Below are 14,581 nucleotides of genomic sequence, written 5' to 3' on the forward strand. Positions count from 1 at the left end.
CAGTGACATTTGTTTCACATCCATCAGAGGCTGTCCCAAAGACGCATGCATGGAAAAAGCTGCAAACTGTACACAGTGCATTGCTTTTTTGGAGACATGCACTGAACTTATTAAGAGAAAGTGAAAAATCAGTGCCGATAACAGTTGGATCTATTTTCTACAACGATGTAGTCTGTGCAGTGTTATGCCTCTAACAACGATAATTTACCCTTACCTGAGGATAAGCACGTCACATATCGCACTACTCAGTCCAAGAAGCCTGCATGTATGTTTCTGTTCTTTGCCTCTGTTGACAACAGTTCATCCCATCCACTTTAAACTTGCTTTACTGATTATATTGTGTTTTTGGAGTGTAAGCCTGTGTATGTCTTTGACAGGACATTCACTGATCACACGGTCAAGATAATTTTCTCTCTGATTAGCCACCGTCTCATTTGGCATTACCATTGTTCTTCAGGCTCGCTTAATGGGTTTGTCTTTATTAGCACCAAACCTTGTAGCTTTCCTCTTTCCAAACTACTAACAATTTGTGTGTGTCTGGCGGCTTTTACAAAAACTGAGTGTGTGGCATTAACTGAAATTTGTCAAATATAGCTACAATTACACACTCTACTCTCTTACAGGTAATTATATTGTAAATGAGTGTGTTTAACTTTAATATAATTAATTTATTACTTAAAGTATGCTTACATTTTTGTTCAATTTACTGTGAATACAGAACAGGCTTGCCGCTGCTGTACATGTACAGCTTTAAATCAAATCATTGGACACAATTACATCAACCCAGACAGCAGTTACAGTTAAAATGTTTATAATACTTCAAATAAATAGTCGCATGCGCATTCACAGCTACAAGCTAACATGACAATAGCTTGTGACATTCACACACCACCACATAAACATTCTGAACAACAAACCTAATAAAAATCCCTCTCATGCAGTTCAAGATGGATCTTTTAAAGCTAACCAGAACTCAGATCATTGAAATCAGCAAAAAGTAGACACAGTTAAAAAAAACAAACAAACGACCAAGAGTAGCCAACCAATGGGCAAAAGCATTCAGCCAAGTTGAATGGTAGCAACCCTCTGGGATAAAAAAAAAAAATCATCAATTTGCAGCCAGGAGCAGCTCTGTGTGTTTGTCTGTTCAATCAGTGACATTTTAAAATGTTTTTTCCTTTGCTAATGTGTGTCACAGTAGGACTAATTCAAACACATTGCCACATTTCATTGCTTTTTCCATTCTGAGGAGACGACTAGTAATCACAAGACATTACAGGAACAGGGAACTGCTTATTATAAGTTATTAAAACTGACTTTATGCCAGTAAGGTTCAGCTTTATGTAAATCAAAACCCTCCTTAGAAATTAAAGGGGAAAAAGGAGTTATAGGATATTCATGGAAATATCATTAAAATGACTATTTCATCAGATCATTTACACCCTTTCTACTATTGCCTTCCAGTTTGCTTTAGTTCAGTGTGCATACATTACCACCGTATTTCAGAGGTAAAAGTCAGTGGCACTGCCCTTTAAATCCGTCCTCATTTCATATCAGAAACTGCGTGAACAGCTAGAATTCCTGAGTCTGCTCGCCATCCCTGCTTATCTATGAATCCATTCAAAAGGAGAGTGTCTGGCTTCATGCAGGAGCTGCAGTGTTATTATCATCATAGACAGGAACCTCTAAATCACTCTAAAAATACACTGCAGTCAGGCGGGCGGAGCTGATAGCAAGATGCCCTGGCTGCCTGCCGGATCTTGACAGATTGGCGCGACCGTTGGTAGAGCAGAGCCCCTCTGCTGCACCACACAACCCCCATCTCCCTCCCTTCTGTCACTTCCATCACCTACAGGTACGCTTGAGGCTCCCATAGCAATGTGACACTGCTGACGCAAAGACAGAGGCCTGTCAGAGATACCATCTCAGAATACTCCTCTAAAGGTTTTGTGCAATAGCTCCTAAATGCAGTGCTTCCTATGTGTTCACAACAATGACACCTCTGCTCTGTCAATCATTAACACTGACTGTTGTGTTATAAAGCAAATGAAATGTGACACTAACATTTCATATATGGACCCGTTTTCTTCAACATATGAACAACAAAACAACAAAAGGGTAGTATCAAACCTCTTGTCTACTGTCCAGAAAAGAGGATTTTAATACCAAAAGGAGTTTTGGTGTTTATCAAACATCTTGAACGCAACCTAGACATCCCAGACAACGTATGTTGTGTTAAAAGGTCTTGGATTTAAAGACAACAATTTGGGTATTGATCCAAATAGAAATAAAATAGCCCTTAAAATCCTCTGCAAGTGATTATTCAATCCTTATGTTCATGAAAAAACCTGCAAGTGATACTTTAAAGAACTGGAAATACTGTAGAGTCTTTACCTTACAATATAAAGCACCTTGAGGTGACTGTTGCTGTGAATGGGTAACATATAAAAACAAAAAGGACTGGATTAACTGATTGGGGACAAACTGCCCTTCTGTATGTAAGCAGAAGCTTTTAGTTGACGGATTTTTTCTTTCTTTATTTTTAAAAAATCCAAATTCTCAAGTAGTGAAGGTGTTCTCTGGGTTTTTCACCTTGTCCGCGTTTGCCAACATGAAAACCAATGAAAGCGGGGCATTCCTTTGGCCGATCCAATCTAGGAACAACCTCATCAAATGAAACACCCTCCAACGTCTAATCCCAGCTCCAAATTCAAAGCAAAAGAGAATTTAAATGTGCAGATTACTTATGCGTATCCCCCGGACTCTTCTGGGCGTGTTTCTCTAACCTTGAGAAATTCTGCTCGCTCTCATCTTTGGAAATAACCTTGTGATCACACCTGGAAAGTTTCTCTCTCCAGCTCAGCCTCCATCTTTTCATCTGCCCCTCCCTCGTATACCGAACCATCTGCTTGCTCTCATTCATCACTGTCTCACTGCGTTCTCCCTAATCTTTCCTTGATCGCTCCATTCAGAACCCAGATTCGCAGACACGCCATTCAGGCTTTTTTACATATATATCTCACTGAAAAATGCAATTTTTGTTAATTTGACTCAACAACATCTTTACCTACGAACGGTCACCATGCATCTTCCTGTATCATCTCTGTCACGTTCTGTTGCCATGGGTTTTCACAGCCTGAGTGCTCTGCAGCCTTGATATGAACAACACCAAAGGCATCGCATGAAGTTGAACTGGTGCTTCCAGGAGTTGATTTTAGGGTTGCCAGGCGCTGCTTATCAGAGACAAATTGGCCGGGATGAGGTTTATTTATTCGGGGAATTATTGCCACTGCCTCGTGCACACAGACCTCGTCAGCTGCAAACCAACACACACTCTCATCAGCTCTCCTGCTCTTTTAACATAGATTCACGTACTCTCCCTTTCCTTCCCTTTGATACACCACACAGCTTCTCGCTACTTCAACTGAACTCCACCCCCCACTCTTCAACATGCTCTCTCCATCTATCACAATTTCACACACCTCTCTCTCCCTCTCCCCCTCCATTATCTCTGTCTCTCCCTCTCTCGAACACTCACACTCTCCGTCCCAGGCTCCGTGCCGGTTTCATTAGACGACAGGTTTCAGAGGTATGAATTCACACGAGGCAGGAAAACGTGATGCCATTATTCAGTCTCCATTCTCCCTGTCTTGTAAACTGTCGGCTCAGGGAGAGTGGGAGATGATTGAGAGCTCAGGTGTGTGTGTTTGTGCGTGTGATGCATAAATTCGGTTGGTTTGGCTCTGAATTGAATGAAAACGGAAGAAAGTGTAGAGGTGATGTGTGGACGTACATGCAAAGCATTTGTGTTTCAAGTGTCCGTGTCGTGCCTTGTGTTTCTTATCATGACCTCTACACAACTCTGTAGACATGCAGGTCTAGTTGCAAGTCTACTCTTCTTACTCCTGTAGAGACTATTTCACCCTTACATCCAGGGTTGCCCTCTGAAAGTCGAAGTCCGACATCCCAGATTTAAGTTGCAGTGTGTTTGAGGACGTGTGATGAAGCTGAAATCTGAGGTTTAAGTGTTACCAGAAGAGCCGTTCCCTTTAACAAATCTCTGTATGATGCTGCGTTTACTGACCTACAAGAAAGTAAATAAAGGTCTGGTTCTTGGAAATTATGAGACCCTTCCTCCCTTCAGTAGAGAAGAACTGATCCAAACAGAACAAGCTGACGCAGCCTGGTACATTTAAATTTTGGAAAAAGTTTTAAAATTCTAAATGCAAACTCTGAGGAAAAGCTGCTCCTACTACTACAACAAACAGCAAAGCTGTCTAGCGATGTCATGAATCTGTACGTTCTACACTGCTGAAATTAAATAACACGTGTTATAGGTGCTTGTTATTCCAGGAACTCATTAAGATAGATGGACACATCAGCCATCTATTTTAATTAAAGTTGCAGCTAGAGAACTTCAGGTCATGAAATATTAAGCCGTGGAAGTGCCGATTGCAGCCACATGTAGAACGAGGCAGGTTGCAGGCTGTGCAAACAGAGCACAGGGGGAACTACAGGTGAACTGAATAGAGAGTCTAGAGTGTGGAGAACTAATCCGAGCAAATAAAGAGTAAAATTCAGAGCAGAGCAGCAGGATTATGCAGGTTTCAGGACTGAAGAGCAGAGCTGAAGATGTGAAGAGCTGCAGAATGAGGTGGATCAGCGTGAACAGTGAGAGGTTCCAGGCAGATGTAGAAAAAAATCAGAAACTTTAACTTTGTAAAACGAATAAATCCTCTAAACTTTATCCTAAATACCAGTGTTTTAAATCTAACTTATAATTTGGAAATTATTGTAAAAAGTTATGTAAAATTAACAATTTTACATTTACAGCAAATGCCTTTTGTTGCAGGATGGGGCCAAAATCTTTCCCGTGGTATCAAAAATGTTATTGAATATCAAGTATTTTCCTGGGTATCAGTACTGAATTTGAAAGTAAAGTATCATGACAACCCTGCTGAAACAGTATTTTCTCTGGAGTGTTCAGGATACCTGGAAATACTCCAGTTCGCCTTTAACAAAGTAGTCGAGTTCAGTTAGTGTTACGGGGATTTAATTTACCATCTAACTCGATCATAAATGGCATTGTTTCTTCACAAAACACTGCAGCTGTCACCAGCAGAAAAATAAATTCCTAACATATATGTGGTGCAATTTTGGGAGACGTGAAATAAAATGAGCTGGCATCAGCAAAGTCAAGATTACCATGATGCCTTTTGCTTTAAAGCGAACCTTTGTTCCAACATATCACTCGGTTTAAAATTTAGCAAGTGCAGTTAAAGCATCCTGCACAGTTCTGGACCGTTTCTCCTCTTCTATGGACCCAGGTCCTCTGTGGGCCTGCAGCCTGTCCTGTAATATGCCCAGTGGCAATTAATGAAGCCAAATCAAACTCCCCAGGCCAATTCAGACCAGCCTGGCTGGCAATGAGTAAGTGGTTACCAACTTATTTGGCAGCAGAATTAAACATCTGCTGTGTTCTGTTTTCTGCCTCAGAGTGTTACTGGTCAGACTGGGCTTTTCAGCTCTACATGAGCTCCCTGGCTAAACCTCAGTCCGGATGCCCGTTTCCAGGCTCGGTGCCAAAGAGCCTCAGTCGGCACTGGTCTTAGTGTAAAGGTATTTGCTGGCATCCCCTTGCCCCGTGTGCAAAGAAAATGAAACAAATAACTTTGACAACAGTGTCGCTTGTGTTTGCAAATGAAGAGCTGAATGGTCAAAGGATTTCAGCTCAGTTAATGATGTCACAATCGAATTAGATAGGCCAACATTATGTGATTATATGACAATATGTGTAACCAAATGCCTGCACTACGGGTGGAGCTAGGATTATAGGGTTACTGTGAATCCCTATATCACATATATATCCCCACATGGCTACTGTGGCTGTTAGTTTTTCACCCAAGAGCCTACTTTGAATGCAAAGTTGTAATAAAACTGTTGGTATTATTTTCTGTAATTTGGCCTGGCCTGTCATGGACAGAACACCACAGGTCTGTCTAAAAGAACACTACTCAGAACTGAATATTAGACTCAGAAGAAAGAAGAAAACAGATTCAGCAAATTTGATCTACACTACATTTTCCATGTCCAACAGACAAGTTGTACAAAGTTTAGATAGGTGTCTATGCTCTTTTGGTGACTGTGCTAATCTTTGTGAAAAATAATTTAAAAAGGTAATAAAGTAAGATGTGAGATGTGAATAATGTTCCTTAGCACTGCAATCAAGTTTTTAAAGAAAAATCTTGTCAAGAGGTAATAATCTCCCACAAGGACAGTGGAACCAGAAAAACATCTAAAAAGCGTATTTTTCATCACTCCATGTTATTAAATCTTAATGACTAAAAAGGTCATCTAAATGATCCATCTGTAAAAAGAGAATATATGGGCGTTAAGCGGGTTACTAGGGCAATTATCGCTGCCTTTCTTGTACAAAGTTACTGCAATCTAGCCTTTCAAATGCTCAATTGTTTCATAAGTCAAAGTCTCCTTTGTTTAAAACACAAAGCATAATGTCAAATGTGGGTCTTTGTCACTGACAGACAAAAACAAAAAAAACGACAAAGCTGAGGAAAGTCATCTGTATGAAAACAGAACGTTGGCCAAGATGTGTAAGTGTGGGCAATGGAGAGGAAAGAGGAGTGTGACCTTTCCTGAAGTATTTTAGTTAAATAAAAGGTCAGCAACTCCTACAAAATCTAAATGGTATGCACATGAGATTTGCTGAGAGACAGAACTATACAACCAATTTATCTGAAACAAATTCACATCAAAACAACTGGGCCGCCAAGTACAACTTTTTCACAGCTTTGCACTGCCACCATACCTCCCCGAACTGTACTGAATCAGACCCCTTTAACAAAAAGTAACAACCTGACTGGTTCCAATGTGCCCAAACCAATTATTCAGCAGCAGTTATACAACCTTGATCATCATCTGCTCACATAGATGGCAGACAATAAAAATGCCAAAGCCTGTGGATACAAACCTACAAGGTAATGTTTTGTTTAAGAGCCTTCCCCTTTTTCTTCTCTGTTTGAGAGGCTTATGCACATTCCTGCTGGACTCAGCAGCAGGCAAATCCTTCTGTTTCCTGCTGTCCAATTTGGCACTGGCAGCCCTGCTGAAAGTTTAATCTGAAAGGGAGGCCCACGTCAATGTTCTGAAGAAGATTTGAAGCCTTGTTTGGGAGCAGAATTCAGGTCTTACTCTTCACTCTCTATTCACATTGTAATTGTTCCAAAGCCTGTCAGGGTAGGAATTATGTAACAAGCTCAGTCATAAATACAAGTACCAATTAATTCTAGCAGGTACAGATCAGATCTGAAGTGGTGTCCAGAGGTTACAATTACTAATAATACATTTTTAGAAGCCATAAAAAAACAACTGTACTTTGCATTTATAATAACTTTAACCACTAATGTAAGCATTTCATGGTTTTGTTTCACTGCTATCAGATTACAATATATCCAATAACTTACTAATAACTTACTTCCAACTCGGCAAATCAAGTCCATTTGGCAGGTGACTCTGTGGAATATAGTGATGGTTACTGCTGTAACTACAGCCTGACATCATGAACCCGTGATTCCAGAAACACCAAGAATTTCAGTGAGCAAATCTGCCACTGTTACCACTGTGAACTCGAAATGTGCAGACAAGCATGGCAACAGTAACTAAGAGGCATAGGGCTTAATGAAGCATCAGCTGGATTTCTCTCCGTCTTCCCCTCCACAATCCCTGATCTCTGCTTCCTTCTCTTCCTCTGCTTCCTACTCTGCTGCAGAAAGCAGTCTCGACTCTTTGGGACATCATTAGGAAGCAATCATCAGGCAAACCTTTCACCCCACTCCACTCTTTCTTACCGTCTCAGTCATCAACACATCTGAGTGTACAATGTGCAAGCTTTGGAAGAGAAATGCCTTCAGTTAAACAGCATGGCTTCTTATCCAACATGGAAAATCACTTCAGTTTCTAAGTATTAACCAACAGAATATTAGTTTCCCATTATTTCCAAAATATGAGATGAATAGAAGTTTCCTTTTACAAACAAACAGAATAAATGTTTTTCTTTAAAAAGCTTGTGTTATAAACTCTCGTTACTGTCAAGTAAAATTTTCCCACTTGAAGCACACATGACCGTGAACAAATTTTCAGTAACCTAGTTAAACTGTGGTTGTTTGGAGGTAAAACTGATATTTTGTCTCATTAGAACCTGTACAAGAGAGAAGTGTCTGCAAATAAAATGTAGAAGGTGAGTGATAATGACACCCCGTCATCTGAAATGTTAGGAAGGTATTTATGTATGCACAACAGATCTAAGTTCGGCAACTCACCTATGAACAGTAAGAGTTTAGCTGACACTGTTTTACACTTATTTGTCAATGAACTACGAGCACCAAACTAAGACTATGATAATAGTGTCATAAGATTTCTGGAATCAACCTTCATGAAAAAGGCAACAACAGTGAGGAGTTTTGGATAATAGCTTACAGCTGACAGCATGCTGCATCCATAAAAAGATAACTAAGGAAGTACTAGAAGTAGGCTCTGTGGGTTATTCAATATCTTGCAATCAATGCTGACAATACACCCAGAGCAGAGCAATATGCATCGCATTGCTTTTGTTTGTATACAGCTCCTAACCCACAGAGACTTTATGGACATGCAAAAATACTCTAACATATCATGAATACCCCAAAAGGTGTATTCAGTTCATCTGGACGTAGCTTTTCAGTGGGAGAAACGTTACATCACTCATCCAAAGTGACTTCTTCAGTCTCAGCTGACCGCAGGTTTCCCCAACATTATGAACAGTACTCATGGCCGCTGATCAATGATCTTTGATTAATGATCAACGCGCTTTGATCAGTGGTTGTTCAATGGTCATGACAATTTGCATATTAATGATCAAGGAACTGACCTCATAGCCAAACAGTCAGGCCACACTTTGGTACAAGAACTCAGTTTATGGCACTAGATATTCCTTATTTATTATCTGCATATAAATATGTTCTTTTGCTTACTGATCATGAAGCCATCACATAAAGACATGTAAGCAACAGTAAAGTAATATGACACTGAGTGAAAGTGAACTTCATGGTCATTACATCATCCACACAAACCCTGCAGAGATATTGTGAGAAGGAATGAAAATCCAGTAGCTCTACAGAAGATTACACAGCTGAGTCTACTGATTAGTAAAGCTTGAAATCAAAGTAGGGTTTGATCTGGTATTTTTACAGGATTCTGAAAGTGACTGAAGCCAAAGAGAACCTACTGGTACACAGAGGGCCTGTAGATAATCAGATGTAGACTTCTTCTAACCCCCCCAAAATGACTCATATACTGAAAATCCTGTAATAATTTATTTTTTTGCTTTAGTTGAATGGAGTAATTTACGAGCTTTAATGCCAATAAGAAAAGCAGCAAAACAAAGAGACACAGGAAAAAGTAGAAACAGTACCAAATGCTTTTGAGCTTACAACAGAGAGTGTGTTGTTGAAAACTGAGTTTAAAGTGACAGATCATCTCTGTGGGCAAACAACCAAAGTAATCTTGTAATGGAAAAAGCATGCCATGAATAATGAGGCAGCTCTCTCCAGTACTGAGCTGACAGTGGAGCCAGGTGTCCAAGAATCATCCCCGCTTTGCATCATCCCCATCGCCTCCAACCTAACAGGCCTCTAGCAACAACATGCCTGAGGCTGTCTGTAATATCATTTACTGTGAGCGTGTCAAACTGCCGCTGGGAAAAAGCCATGGGGATGAGATGTGAGCAAATCTCCACTTGCAGGTTTAGATGAAAATCGCTGGACTGCAAAACCAATAAAGCAATAACAGCCACTAGGACAGAGTATGGATGGCAGGCCTCAGGCTCACCACTGAACTCCCTTGCGTGTCGCAAGACGCAACTAAAGCCGCTGAAATTACTTCAAAAAGCCACAAATTAAATCTACAGAAAGTAGCAACCCTAAGAAACAACACTCCTAAACTTCTACTGCAAGTAGGGCTACAACAATTCGTTGGCATCATCGATGACGTCGACTACAACAAATAATCGACATTTACACTGTCAATGTGTCGTATACTAATACCACGCAAATGCATGTTTGTAACTGCAATACACTAGAGGAAGCTATGGGGGCAGTATCACCTGTATAGTCTGCCACACAAAGCAGTTGGGCAGAAGAAAATAGAAACAGTGATTTTAAAAAAATGTTAAAAATTTCACAGAAAACATTAATATTAGCATATATATATTTTAAATTTCTAATTCAGTTTTGTTCTGTTTTACTAGTATTAAGCACAGGCATATAGTAGTAGTAGACTAAAAAAAATCCAGTGTATTTGCTACTTTTGTCTTACAGAAAGGTCATGAGTTATAGTGGCTTGAACTGTGTTTGGATCTAAACTCAAAAATCAACTCAGCTCATCTCAACAGAATAGGGTGGAAAAATAAACACATCAGCATCAGCGCGAGGCAGAGGAGACAAGGTTATCTAAGGCACAATGGGAGCCCTGGTCCACTTGTTACCATTCTGGCCAGCCCTCTTCTCTCAGGACAGATTAGGGCTGAGCTGGAAGGCATGCAGTGAGCACAAAGAGCTTTACGCATTTTCTTTTAACAGCTGCATGGAGGGCATGTTAAATAGAAGCAAGCTGTATACAAACTGTTGTGTATGTAATGCTTTTGTCGGGAACAGAAGGCTTCTCATTTCTAGCCTGACACAAGACGACGCTGCGCTCGCTTGGTCGGAGATGAGAAATCTTTCCACATTGCCCTCCAGTCAAAAAGTCAGGTTCAGAATTCAAGTTTAAAGAAATGCAAAGGGGTACTTTTTATCCCAACGTGCAGTGCATCAGGGTCTAGCAAAATATGAACGTGGTTTAAATCCATAACTCACACTATTTTCATCCAGTCAGCCAGACTTTTTGGATGTCTGAGTCCCCCGTGTTAAAAGCAGTCAATGTTAGTAATAGCTAACACAGCAGGAGGTCCACTGCATCTCTCAAATACTGCTTTTTCTTTTTGCATTCTGCACTCTTTTCAAACCACACCAAAACACAATCAATACCGCCTGTAAGAAGACAGGATACGCCTCATCAATAATGGAAGTGTGTTTTGTGAGGAGCGCAATGCTTGATTTTGCCTTGTGTCTTGCTTGTATTTTATTGGCCACCCAGTGAATAATAACCTGCATCTATCCAGAGTCAGCTATTACAAGGCGGCAGGGGAAAACCACCCAGACAGACACAATGATAAAACACAAAAGGACATGCTGCAGATGAACAGTCAGACACACATGAATACTAACAAATGGAAGTGCGCACACACACAAACAGCATCTATCTACCATTTAGCAGCAGCTCATAAAATAACAGAGGCGCCTCCGGCCAATTTGCCAGACGGAACGTTCCAATTTGACACAAACGCCTCATAAGCATGCGCCCTCACACCACACACACGCACATAAACGCACACATCCAGCAACATTAGCACCAACACACAAGTCAAGCTGGCAACTCAAACAGATAAACAAGCATAAAGCCACATTTTCACAGGTATAAGCTCACAGTATCCAACGACCTAAATGAGATTTTGCGTATGATTATTGGCAGTGATTATTACTAACACATCTATCAATATTAACCATAGCTCTCCTCATCTTTTCACCATTTACTTTCATAATTCAAATGAATCAAACAGGAGAAAGGAGACGACACCAAGGCAAAGGCTGCAGCCTACACAGTCATTCCATCCAGCTATTATTTAGCAGGTTATGTGCTAATTGCCTCTTCTTTACAAAGCTGTGACAGAGGGCTGTATAGCTCTGGGTAGCTGTGTGCCTACTTCATCGACTCTGAAAGCCATAGACCACAGACAAAGACATGCAACTGACTAACAACACAAGGAGGTACAAGAAAAAGCTTGGGAACCCTTTGGAATAACCTGGATTTCTCCATTGATTACTGACAGAATGTGGCCACCTAAGATAACTGTGGACATGCTCTATCTGAAAAAACTAATAGCACACAGGCAGTTTGAAGTGGCCATAGCAAAACTGTAGAAATGCAAGAAGCCTGAAAATGCTACACATATATTTCTAACATTCTGGCTGCAACAGAAACATATTTCATTTCTAAAGCATGGTAGAGGCTTGGGTTTGATTTGCTGACTCTGAGCTTGGGTGGCTTTCAGCACTGAAGAGAAGACTGAATTACACACTGTATCAAAAAAGCTCAGGGGCACCCATAGTACACAAATACACTACTTTTCCAGCCTCCACCTTGAGCACCAAACTGTTGTTGTTACAAGTTAAAACTGACTCACATAAAGATCTGACCATTTTTATACATATTAAAATGAGAGATCTTCATAGCTCCAAAGGATTCACAAATGTACAAATGCTGTACAGCAACATCAAATATGAGCACGTATGAAAAACAGCTTTGCTAGCGCAATTATTTTGCCCATTTATCAATTAAGAGAACTATTTTCAGAACTTTTGGTTCATAAAGATACCAGTAACATTTTCTATATCACAAATTTGGACAACCTTGCTGACAAAAATTCCATCTTAACTGTGCACTGGTTATTTAAAACTGTTATTATTTCTTCATTTCAGCAGCTTCTGTTTTTTAAAATGCCTCAGCCACGAGCTAAGTCAGTATAAATATTGTATTTGTTACAAGAATGAACTCAAGAACCTTTGTGCTCTCTGAGCTCTCAGGGAACTGAGGACTCAGTTAGCTGGGCTGCACTCGCACTAATAGATTTACAGTGTATAACCAACAGGTCAAATTAGCCAGGCCAATCAAAGCAATCTGTGCTTTTAGGGAGGAGGTTTTTAAGAGACAGAAGCTAAAACTGAGCATTTCTGGTACAGGATATGAAGAGCCATTGCAACAGACAACAGGAGTAAAAAAAAAATACATTTTCTGAACAAGCATCCAAACAGATCCCAAAATAAAATGATAAATCTGCAACTGAGCATAATACGAGCACTTAAAGTTTGCATAGTTATGAACTTGCAGACTATTCACAGCCAAAATTTATCAGCTCCCATCTGCCCGAAGGAGCTTTACAGTGAGTTTCAGCCCCCTGCATAGCCTGTCTAGCCTGCAACTTTAGTGTTTTGGTTAATTGTCGCAGCTCTTAGTGAGCGGCCCTTCTCAGTCAAGAAGTTCTAAAAAGCCTCTGTACACTCCAGACTACACAGCAAGCAGCAGACAGGCAGAGAGTGGAGCATTAACTGCTGAGGAGCCAGATATTTTTGTACAAGTGCTGGCAGAGACCAAAAAAGAAAGACTTCACAGACTTCCAAACATATAGATATATAGAGATAGATAGTTTAAGCCATAATTCAGTCATTTTAACATTTGATATGAATCTGTAAAACATATTTAATTTGAGCAGAATTTCTTGAACAGCAGGTAATGTTGTTAATGTTTTGAAAATGTGAGAAATGTTCAACTACAACGAGTGCAGCTGAAGTTGCTGGATCATTGTGATCATCATAGATGGCAGATAAAGAGGTGCATACCAATAAACAAACCGCAAATGTCTCTCCTTGTACAAAAAAGAATTTCTCACCAAGCATTATCAGCTACACCGTCTAATTTTAAACCTAACACTACAACTTTACTGTGATAAGGCTGACACATTAGAGTGTTAGCCCAACAGTGAGATTATTTGAGTTTATTGCTCACTAACAAAGTGCAGATTTATGCACTAAATAACGACTTGTTAAATATCTGCAGTATCTCAAATACATTTAGATTTCTCCTGTTCGTCACGTGCATCCTCTTGTTGCAGCCTCAGCGATCTTATGCTCATGTTTGCAAATATTTTTTTCCCCTAATGTGATATGCATCCTGCTGGAGGCACTATCGCATGACCTTGTCCACAAGAGAACGAGCTGTGTGTGTTTGTCTGAGTGTTAGGAAGATGGTGTGTGTGTGCACATCACGCATGCATCCAAGTGCGACTTATGACTGTGTGAGCAAACTGCCGATGGGTAAAGGCGGCAGTATCTGGCTTACCAAAGATATTTGTGGAATGTCCTTTCTTGGCGATGGGCTTCAGCTCGTTGTGACCCCAGCCGTACTGTCTGTAGCTGTCCCAGGCATGTTTCATCATCTTAAAAAAAAACAAAAACAAAAAAAAAACAACAGTATGTTAGAAGAAGCAAAGTCCTCTGACATGTGTGACATCACTGTCACAAAAAAACAAAAGGGACACAATCATACAGTCATCATGGTGGTATGATTTCAAGTTGCACTAATATAATTTGCATTTGAGAATTACATTGGTTTATTTACAGCAGCTGTTGTAGCCTGGGTTAGTTGTCATAGGAACGTGAAATCCACCAATCAATTCAATGCAAAACAATAATGTTTTTCTACACACAGGCCCAATGGCAAAGCCTCGTCTTCTCTCTATATATCATTATATTGCATTACTTCCTTTCAGCCAATCATACAGACATCGGTCTACTGGACAGAGCAGAATAAGACTCTACTTTTCATATGAGCTTTGAAAAGAGGCTGGAAAAGAGGAGACTCAGGGAGGGGAAGG

General features: G+C 40.2%; 1 protein-coding gene across 5 annotated transcripts in view; it reads right to left on the reverse strand.

Annotated features, from left to right (window-relative positions):
- Positions 1-14,581, reverse strand: part of man1a2 (mannosidase, alpha, class 1A, member 2) — a 146,494-nt gene that overhangs the window by 81,535 nt on the left and 50,378 nt on the right. For all 5 annotated transcript variants that reach the window (XM_039599971.1, XM_039599968.1, XM_039599969.1 and 2 more), the window contains one exon: positions 14,047-14,143. In XM_039599971.1, coding sequence (XP_039455905.1) covers positions 14,047-14,143 — 97 coding nt within the window. The remainder of the gene's footprint in view (positions 1-14,046; positions 14,144-14,581) is intronic.

This window comes from Oreochromis aureus, linkage group 16 (genome assembly GCF_013358895.1).
Source record: "Oreochromis aureus strain Israel breed Guangdong linkage group 16, ZZ_aureus, whole genome shotgun sequence".
Taxonomy (NCBI): domain Eukaryota; kingdom Metazoa; phylum Chordata; class Actinopteri; order Cichliformes; family Cichlidae; genus Oreochromis; species Oreochromis aureus.